Source organism: Citrus clementina, unplaced genomic scaffold (assembly GCF_000493195.1).
Source record: "Citrus clementina cultivar Clemenules unplaced genomic scaffold, Citrus_clementina_v1.0 scaffold_8, whole genome shotgun sequence".
NCBI classification, from domain to species: Eukaryota; Viridiplantae; Streptophyta; class Magnoliopsida; order Sapindales; family Rutaceae; genus Citrus; species Citrus x clementina.
Genome location: NW_006262022.1, coordinates 1,684,555 through 1,694,943, shown reverse-complemented (window position 1 = coordinate 1,694,943; position 10,389 = coordinate 1,684,555). Strand labels below are relative to the sequence as shown.

The following is a 10,389-nucleotide window of genomic DNA, read 5'->3' as shown; positions in this document are numbered from 1 at the left end:
AAAATTTTACCCTTTTTTTTTTTCAAAAAAAAAAACCACAAATAAAAAAAAAAATTTTTAGGGGAACCCCCCCCCCAAACCCCCCCCCCCCCCCCCCCCCCCCCCGGCCCCCACACACCCAACCAAAAAATTAAATTAAATACTGGTACCTAAATTGGATTTTACAACCTCCATGTAAGTATAATTTCTTCTTCCAGTAGTGGAGCATCTGTAGCAGTCAGCAAGAAGGCTTGAAGTGAACCCAGTGATGAAGCTGAAGATCATCAGCGCCATGGGCCCCGCAATCCAGCCCAATTGAGATATGGCCCATGCAAGAGACAGTACTCCTGATCCAATTACTGCTGTTATGATATGCGCACTAGCAGTCATCAAAGTTCCTTCAAAAAACCATTCAAAAAATGAAACCATAGTAAGATAAATAAGAACACTGTTTTCAAAAATAAATAAAATAACAAGTCAGCTCCTTATTTTACCATGCACACAACAGCCCTATCAAATTTACAGGATTTATATTGTGGCACTCTCAAGTTTGCTATATCTTCATTCTAACCCCCATTGTACCAAAATCCTTTATCTACGAGACTACGACCACCACCGCACGTACAAATTCGTTTATAATTAACGCATGTTCGTTATTTATAGATTTTATGTTATCACCTTCTCAAGTTTGTTATTTGTTCATTTTGACCCCCATTAAACCAAAATTCTGGATCCACCACTGCATATGCAAATCCACATTTTTTGAAAGAGTGGCAAGAAGAAGAAACTGAGAGAATTATGTGTCTAAAGAAGAGAAAAATGAGTACCAGTTCGTTTCGGACGACCGTCGTCATCAAACTTGGAGTCGGAAATGGCAGTTTCTAAAGCAAAGTTTCTCTTGTGCAGCTCTGAAGCCATGTTCAATTTGTGGTTTTTGTGTTCTTATTCTCTCAGGCAAATGAGAAAGATGACATGCAAAGATGGGCAACAGTTAAGATTGCTCATATATTGAAGATTGCTCATATATTGAAGCATGGCATTAATGATATATAGCCCACAGGGTTGTGCTGCGTTGGTAGTAAGCTGGTTTCTTATGCAACCTTATTTTACATTTGTACCTAATTTGCATGTAAATTTAAGGAACATTAACCATGAATTAATACAAAGACATAGAGTAATAAGGTCATTAAAAGATGAAAAGTTGGAATCAACCTCAAAAACACTTAGTTTGGTAAGTGTATCTCAGGATAGTGGAAAATTAGGTACTCAAACTGAGTTGTAAGATTGTTACTGGTACTTGCCAAATATTTTTGGCAAAAAGGGGTTTGGCTTTAATAAGGAAAAGGAACTATAGTCTTGTAATATTTACAACTTTCCCAGAACCAGGATAGAGTGATCTCATCATATCTTTCCAAAATAAATAAATAAATCATGTGCTCACAGACTCAATCTTTGCCATTTCTCTGCAAATGGTTGGCTTATTTGCTTCTTTCTATTAGAATCACCTACATCAGTTTTCAGTTTTGTGATGGCGTAGTCTGAGTGTAGGTCCATAATGAACAAATCTATACAGATATGATCTGAGGTCTCAAATCCCGTTCACATGGTGGTAGACCACCAGAAGCTCGTGGGATGTTTGCAGATGACATGTATGTATATACTAATTAGCAAAGAGGAGAACAATAGCAACCAATATAGCTTAATTAAAATAAACAAGAGAAAGGTAGTAACGCCCCAGCAACACGGCTTCCATAATTTTGCATCCATTCATTATAACCGTGACAACGAAAAAGAAAAAGCAGAGTGAAAGCAAGTAAGCAACGTGGACACTGTTAGTTACCATTTAAATTCTCTACTAAGTATTTCCTATTAGCCATCTCCAAATAATCAAATAATGATGAATATTCACCTCAAATGAAGTTTTTTTTTTCCTTTTTCATGTCATTATTATTATTATTAATTACCACCACTACTACTACTATTTTGCACTTTTTCTGGTTCGATCTAACTTACCTAAGTTTTAAAAGATTTTTTTTTTAATTAAAAAGGAAAAAAAAAAAGATCTTTTGATAAGCAACTCAAGGCAGAAAATGGTATCACCATTTTGGGCATTGCATTACATTGACGACAAAATATATTATTCACTTAGATCTACAGTGATGGAATTAGCAAATGCAAGGATAATATTGCTACAAAGATCTATAATTTAAGTTTAAGAATCTGGTGTTTGTAATATAAAAAAAAAATGTGGCATCAATTTACTCCGGGGGCAGTTTGAGATATCCTTTCATCTTCCAAAAGGGCATAGGGATCACCGTATTGGGCTGGTGACATTGGAGAATTGCTTGCATCATGGACAAAGGTCGGTCCCAAGTACTGGCAAAGAAAAGAGGAAATTGGTCAATATCTAGTTTTTGTAAGTCAAAAGGAAACTAAATTCTGTTTAATTAATACAATTTAATAGGTTACATAATACTCCAAAATCATGCATCAGTTGCAAGCAGCCATATGTGCGTATGTTCTGTGAAAAATGGCAAAAATTAATGCTAGGAAATGCTATTATGAAACCATATCTCTTTCTTTTTTATTTGTTCTTAAATATGAAATGAAACAATCACATGATTAGTAATGCCTAGCCAGATAACAAAACTTTGAAATATAGGCACAACACTTGTACCAAGTCAGACCGGGAGAAAACAGCCAAAATTCCAAATACAATTGACCAAATTTGTGATTTGTAGTGAAAAGCAACTTGAAATAGATGTAAAACTTCCGTAAATGCAACTAATATTCAGCAAGTGGATGAGGAGATAAAATAAAAGGACAAGATAGAGAGCTTACAAAGTAAAGAGCAGAAAAGAATCCCACAGTTACAAGGATCAACGGCCAAAATCCCAAGAAAAATGTCCCTCCAAGCGTTAGCAAAAGTTTTGCCCGAGGGACTAAACCCTGAAACAGAGAAAAACGTAAAGTTCATTTCCTCCTACCTGCAACCTGTTAATCAAATAAAAGCCAATAAACCTAAAGGGTCAATGATAAAAATAAGGCTCACATCCTCAAACAATATTTAATTTACTTAAGAGTACCAACATTATTGGTTATATCGCCAATAATTTCACAAGATGCGAGGAGTGCATGTGCAGAAAAGCTAAAATCAGTTCTCTTGAGTGTTTCTTAATCAAAGGAATAGTCAATCTGCCCTGTGATTTCAAATGTTTATTCATCAGTTTTGGCATATGCAGACAATCTAACATCTTCAGAAGAATATTTTGTTTAGATAATGGTGTAAAATTGCAAGCACTTGGTCTGCCGATCAGGCAAGAACCTTATAAACAGTTTTTCGCCCCATTTTGTTTCTCATTAAACACTTTCAGTTCTTTCTTAGTATAAATCCCTAAGCATATGAAGTAATTAGAAAAAGTAATGAGGCAACCTCAAGGCCTTCACTGTTCAATGCCATGGAGCGCTCCCTTTGATCAGCCAGGCTCTTGTCTATTTCAGTTGAGACTGTATTTCTTCTTGAGAAACCTATATCTTCTTCCTTCAATTTTGTCTTGTCATCCAGTCCAGAGTCAGTCCGGCTTGAGTCCTCAAGCAAAGATGTTGGAGTCATACCCCTTCGTTTTAGTTCCTTCATAAATAGTGACTCAGGAGGCTCTTCACCTGGAAAATATTTTATATGAGGAATAGGTATGGAACCGTACCAACTACTGAAAAGCAATTTCATAAACGGTAATAAGAATTGGCAGAAAAGTAAAAATTATAGGCCTCCAGGGATTGAAATACTTATCATATATAAAAAAAACACAAGTGAACCAACATATTATTAAAACAAGACTATAAAACTTGTTTCTGAGAACTTCCATACAGATATGAATAAAATAGCTAAAGCTATAGAAACCAATTGGTGATCCCATCAACCATAAGGCTCATAATCCAAACACTAATCACAAATTCACCATCACCATTTCTTTACATATTGGTATATGCTATGTGCGCCATTAAGTAATTTGAAAAAAGTTGGATCAGACCCCAGTTCCCACTGTCACTATATATATATATATATAAAATCACCGAGTATTAAAACATTTACTATTTTAAATATAATGAAGAAGATTCAACCTGCTACACTGCATAACCTTTTTCTCTGCAAATCTTTTCTTGCATGACTTCTTATAAATAGTTAATTCATGAGTACTAAATCCCATGCTTCCTTGACAAATTGAGCTCATTATACAACAAAACTCAAAACTTTTTTTCCATTTTCCTTCATTACCAAAATACACATATTCCAAGTCAATTTCGAACCCAAAATCCAACCTTTGCAATCATATTCACATGCTTATAGCTTATAAACACTCACTAATTTCAAGCACAAGAATTTTCACTTTTCTAAATCTATGTCTTAACTATTGCAATATCCGTTTCCTATTAGTTTATATTTCATCATAATCTTCATCAACGATAACTTCGGCTAACATTTTCGCATTTCTTTATAATTTAACACAAAAAGCCGCAAGCTTTCACTATTATTTGTTCATTTACAGGGAACGTTCGCTATAAAGATTATAACTTTCATCTCTACTAACATACTCAGAAATCAAAATTAGCGAAAATATAAAGTGCTTTGTAAAAGTTTTTTTAAAAAAAAAGAGTATTAAACTTGCCATTGCTTTGCTTGTCGCCCTCTTGAACCCCACAACAAACTTTAAACTTTCTTCTTATTAAACACCTGGACCTGAGAAAAACTTTCCCCGAGTCCAATTTTCCGGGAAAGTTTGACTGAGAAATAGAAACAGAGCTTAACAAACTGGGTTTCCCAATCTGCAGAGAAGCAACAGCCATTGGTTATTTGTTTTTGTTCTCTTGCATCAATGAAAGATTCTCACCAATAGCTTTCTCTTTTTTTAATTATTTTTTGTTTTTTGTTTTTGTTTTAATTGAGTTTTGAGAGTGAAGCTTTTATATTTTGTGTGTATGACTCTGTAGAGACTCTAGAGGTGACGAGAGGTGGGAGATTGATTGTTTACTAGCGTAACCGGAATGCGTACCTTAGTTTTAGAGGATCTTGATTTGCTAACGTGCACGGGGGATGGCGTGGGTAGTTTTTGGGCGTGGAAGTTTATAGCGGTTGGACAGAATTGGAAGTGTACGAATGCGATTTTGCAAACAAGATTTTTCAGTGGCCACGTGATTTACGTAGCTTGGAATATAACATTTAGGTCTTAATCGTTTATATAATTACAGGTAAATCCGTAGTTTTTTTCATTAGTATCAAATAACTCCCTGATCATTGACCAATAAGGCAACAACCATTAACTACCCCACATGGTGGCTGGTGGCCGTCTCTGACTCAGAAATGTAGAAATTTAGATGTGTACCAGTTATTGAGTTTTATTCAATTTATATTAATTTTTGCAATAAAAAATAAATAATTTTCTTTTCATTTGATATTGTGATGAATGTTTTTTATTATTCGGAAAATTATAAATCATATTAATATTTATGATGATATTATAATTAATATTTATAATTAAATTATTATTAGAACTAGTTTATATCAAATCTTATATAATATTGTCTAGATTTTAACCTTGTCTAATCTAATCTTAGAGAGATTAAATTAAATCAAAACCCCATAATTCGTATGTGGGGGTTCGAATTACTGTCCTCACATTTGCGAGGAAGTGACTTTAGCCACTGGGCCAAGGCCGAGTGGTTAAATTACGAGGGATTTAAATGCCATTGCTGGTGCCACATTTGTGACAGGACTATTGAATGTTCATTCGTTACATAGAGACAAAACTCTTCCTAACTCATGGTCCTACAACATTGAAGACAAAACAACAGAGGTTGCCGAACACAGCCAAAGAATTGTTGAACTACTTAGGGAGGATCAAGAAGAGGAAATGTTTGCGTACACGCAAATCAGCTCTAGGTCTCCCATATATCGCTCAAAATTTTGGCATCAACATTGACACAATTTGAAACTTCAAAGTTTCAGCTGCTGCACTACACCATATTTAAGCCAGTCATTGTCTAATTTTTCATTACGTTAAGCAGTTCAACAAACGCACTTTCTGAAAATGCTTCTTTCAGGTTCATTTTCAGAAAGTAGATGAGATGTCTAACTTAGATTAATTATGAATATATAAGAATATAAATGAACATTCTCAAATTTCATACTGAAGTGTATTTTGCGTCTAGAGGAACAAGCTTTCATATCACAATGAGCATAGCAGAGTTAAGCAAGAACATGTAGCATTTGACAGCACATACTTTTTGTTTTCCCTAAGAAAGTTTTACCCTAAACGATTGTCCTCACCTGGATTGATTGGAATGCTGTTGAAGTAACATGAGCTGGAGTTAAATCCGAGATTACTAGAACAGCATCCCCGTATTTCACCATCCCCTTCATTTTTATAAGATCTATGGTTTTCGCGATGTTAGTTTCCATGTCATCTGATAAATTGACTAGTACGGGAATAACCCCCCATTGCAAGTTCAGAGCCATCCGGGTGCTGTCATCATTTGTGAATGCAAATATGGGAGGGTTTGGACGGTTGCGGGACAGAAGAGACGCCATATGGCCATGCTTAGTATAGACAAAAATGGCATCCACTCCGAGGTTGTTAGCTGCAGATAAAATCCAAATATTATCTGTGAGCAAATATGTGTTTAGAGACAGAAATGGTAACACCTTGATTAATACAAATGGAGTTATGGTCTATCATATCAAATTCATCATAGGCAAAACTGATACACTTCCAATTACAATCATTTATAAATTATTGACTAGAAAATGAGCTTGATACCTAATTCGGATGCATAAATGAAATCAAGAAGAGCAGAATTCAGGTGATCAGGAATGCTTAGGAAAAGTAATAAGTACCCACCCATATCAACAGCGCAATTGCAGATCTGCTCAGCAATGCGATCATGCAGTGATTCACCTAACTGACGCTGTCCACAAAGAGCACTTTGTCGGTTTTCCTCACGACTCCATAGTTCCATTCGACTACTGGCCATCTGCAGGACAGAGACAGCCTTCTGTCCAAATGGTCCAATTGCAGATTCTCCAGACAACATCAAGGCATCTGCATATTGTCTAACTGCTTCAGAAACATCTGCAACCTAATCATGTCAAAGAAGAAAGCCCCAGTAAAGAAATGCTTTTTGCATCAAGGCATCTGCATATTCTCAGCTGAGTGCACAATGCTAACCAGTGAGAAACACAGTCACAAAAATTAATAGCTTTAGAGTACTACCTCAGCACGTGTTGGAGTTGGATATTCAACCATTGACTCAAGAAGTTGAGAAGCTACAATCACTGGCTTGTTTAGTTGCCTGCACACGTGAATAATTATTTCTTGGACTGTTGGAATCTGTTCAAGTGGAATATCAACTCCAAGGTCACCTCGAGCCACCATGATTCCATCAGAAGCCTCTACAATTTCTTCCAATTTCTGAAGGGACTCCAGGTTTTCAATCTTTGCCAGTACTTTTATGGATCTGAAATGATAGAGATTTGTCGTTCACACTTATAAAAGCTCTAGTAGAAGTTAAATAGGATTTGACATCAGCACATTCAGTAGAATTTTCTTACCTAGATGATTTGCCAGAGACGTATTTCTTCAAATGCCTGACAGAATCAGCATCACATACAAATGACATGGCTATAAAATCGACACCTTCAGCAATTCCAAACTCAATGTCATCCCAATCCTGAAGACATGAAAAGGAATTTTTTTTTTTTTTTAACTGTTGGCATCATAGTAACACTACCATATAAACAAGATTATAATTGACCGTATTAGATTATGTAATTATCACCAGAAATATCTGCAATAATTAGCTGAACTACTGTTGCTAATAGCGATTAGGATATCGGCAATATAAACAAAAAATAAATAAATAATATTATTGAAGTCATGATTAGAACATCAAAACTTTCGACCGTGAAAGCATGGATTGATATTTGCTTCTAAGATTAATGAAGTCATAGTTACTAAAAACAACCATCACTTTGCTGAAATTGTCAAGTGCTTATGTTCACATAACAATATCTACTCCCCATGATCTGTGAATTTATGATCTTATGCTAAAGTTAAACGTCAAAATAAAACAAGAGCCACAATGTCTACCAAACGAAATGCGAATACAAAAGCTTTTGAAATTGACCTTTTTCGATAGCGTAGGAAGGCCATGATTCCTCTCAACCAGAATCCCATTTCTCCGGAAGCTCAATTTTGCTCGGGGTAGGAAAACACCAGGATCTGTGCACTTACAACGCAAATCATTCCCAACTTTTTCAATCACCTCAAAACTTGCCATTCCACCATCAATAACAAGCTCGTCACCCACTTCAATACCTGCAATCATGAATTTTTTGGACAAAGAGTAACTTGATTAAACATTTCCATTTTCATTAGAAGATTGATTTCTTGACTTGGTAATAAAATTTTTTGCCTCACTACCTTCAGAGAAACCGGCATAATTTGCTTTAACTGTGAATGGTCGAGATCCTTCAAATTTTATAGCGGTAAACAACCATATTGAATCTTCCTGATACCCAAATAAATAAAAAAAGAGGAAGCAATCAAAATCTGCTAAATCTTATCAGAATTGTAAATGAAAACCAATATAAAACTGAAACTCCATTAACCAAATAAAACCATCCTGATGTCCAATAATGAATAGGCATAAATGCGACAGGAAAATGGATTCAAAATAACCCTGCAAAATTTTGGCTTACAATTTTTCACTTTTCTTAATAAGTAAAAGTTTGAAACCAGAAAATTTTGAACAAAATAATGAAAACCCATTACAACTTTCCGAAGTAACTACCAGAATTATGCCATTTTCATTCCCTAGAGAGAAAAATTTTAATCTTTATAAAACAAATTAGAGGCTATAATCATGCTTTCCACTCATTATTACTCAAACAAGTAAACAAAAAATGGGTTCTTGTAAAATTACCTCAACTTTGACAGAGTTGGGTTCCCCATGATCAACAACATGAATCTGGCTACCTTCAGTATCAATCATCACCGAGATACAAAACAGCTTTTCATGATTCAACTGTTTGATCTTCCTAATCACATCAAGATGCCACTCCCTGGTATTGTGACACATGTTAAGCCTGGCCACATTCATCCCTCCCATTGCCAATTTCTCCAAATCCTCCATTGAACAACATGCTGGCCCAATTGTACACACCATCTTTGTCTTCCTCAACCCCAAGAAACCCTTTTCTCTTAGCTCCCCCTCTGACACGGCATCAAATCCTAAACTCAAACCATGTTTGTTTTCTTGATCAATAAGAACTTGTACTTCTGCTGCATGTGCCTTAGTCCTAAGATGACAATATTTTGGCTTCAGTTTTTGGCACCCTTTGGAGAGTATTGGGGTGACAGAAACATGGCTTTTGAAACTGATACTTGGGTTCTTTGTGATGATTAGGCCACGAGAGAGCACTAAATCACTAGCAACAGCCATTGATACTGAAATGATGATGAATTGAATGTGAATCTTTTTAATCAAAATTCAATCAAGGATCAAATAATGAGAGCAGAATTGAAGAAGTTGAAATTATCGATGGAAATTTTGATTTGAAAACTCCGCCAATGAGCCTGGATTTTTGTCTTAAGTAAGCCTGCGGGGTCCTGGAAGGTAGTTCGGAAGTAAAACTGGAAAAAAAAAAAAAAGAAATTCTCTATTACTATAAAATATTAATACAATGCGTGTTTTTTAATTAATATATTACATTATGCTAACGCTAATAGCAGGCTGATGGGGAAAGTCTCTGTCTCCCTTAACATTTAAAATTCAGAAGCAAAAATATTTGAAAATTATTTGGTGAAGTCCGATGACAATCGCAGCATAATTGAAAGTTTAGGGAGGGTGAGAGATCCTACCAAACAACTTGAGTTGTGTTAAAAAATCAGGAAGTCAACAAAAGTGAATTTTGAAATTCAACCACAGCACCTATAAGATGCAGTAATCACAACCGTTTACCGAACATTACACAAAAATCTATATTACAATTGTCATAGTTGTAACATAGTTGAAAGTTTAGGGCGGCCATGAAAGCCATGTCCTAATTTAACGGTCAATTTTACTTTCAAAGGGTGCTGCTTTATCAGCTGTGTTGTCATTTTCATGTATTCATTACAGGGTTTTGTAGTTCAAAAACGGGTAAAAGCTCGTTTAGTCCCTATATTTTGAAGTTAGTGCCCGTTTAGTCCCTATATTTTTAAAAATACCTCAAATCATCCCTACCATTAAATTATTGACACTTTTGCCATTATCTTTTGTTCCTTTTAACTTATTTTTATAATATTGCCCTATTATAATAATTTTTTAGACATTATTAAAAAGAAAAAAATAACCCTATTATAATAATTTTTT

The 10,389-nt window shown here is 35.1% G+C and overlaps 2 protein-coding genes and 1 pseudogene across 4 annotated transcripts; all 3 read right to left on the bottom strand.

Annotated features, from left to right (window-relative positions):
- The window catches only part of LOC18035448, a 4,537-nt pseudogene extending 3,276 nt beyond the window's left edge, over positions 1–1,261 (bottom strand).
- Positions 1,262–2,057: 796 nt separating this feature from the next.
- LOC18034847 lies at positions 2,058–5,148 on the bottom strand. 2 transcript variants are annotated; one of them, XM_024178312.1, is made up of 5 exons: positions 5,031–5,148; positions 4,647–4,803; positions 3,413–3,642; positions 2,821–2,928; positions 2,058–2,355 (listed from the first exon to the last, which is right to left on the bottom strand). In XM_024178312.1, exons 3-5 carry the CDS (start codon positions 3,614–3,616, stop codon positions 2,233–2,235), a joined length of 435 nt encoding a protein of 144 aa, XP_024034080.1. In that variant the 5' UTR covers positions 3,617–3,642; positions 4,647–4,803; positions 5,031–5,148; the 3' UTR covers positions 2,058–2,232. The 2 variants fall into 2 exon arrangements, with proteins under 2 accessions (XP_024034080.1, XP_006422744.1); XM_006422681.2 differs by lacking the exon at positions 5,031–5,148 and having other exon boundaries at positions 4,647–4,927.
- A 957-nt stretch (positions 5,149–6,105) lies between these two features.
- LOC18033815 (pyruvate kinase isozyme A, chloroplastic) lies at positions 6,106–9,936 on the bottom strand. Of its 2 annotated transcripts, none has more exons than XM_006422678.2 (8): positions 9,746–9,936; positions 8,959–9,668; positions 8,457–8,544; positions 8,161–8,351; positions 7,586–7,704; positions 7,248–7,491; positions 6,876–7,113; positions 6,106–6,615 (listed from the first exon to the last, which is right to left on the bottom strand). In XM_006422678.2, the coding sequence occupies exons 2-8, from the start codon at positions 9,475–9,477 to the stop codon at positions 6,287–6,289; spliced, it is 1,728 nt and encodes a 575-aa protein (XP_006422741.2). In that variant the 5' UTR covers positions 9,478–9,668; positions 9,746–9,936; the 3' UTR covers positions 6,106–6,286. The 2 variants fall into 2 exon arrangements, with proteins under 2 accessions (XP_006422741.2, XP_024035342.1); XM_024179574.1 differs by having other exon boundaries at positions 9,897–9,929.
- Between the last annotated feature and the right edge of the window lie 453 nt (positions 9,937–10,389).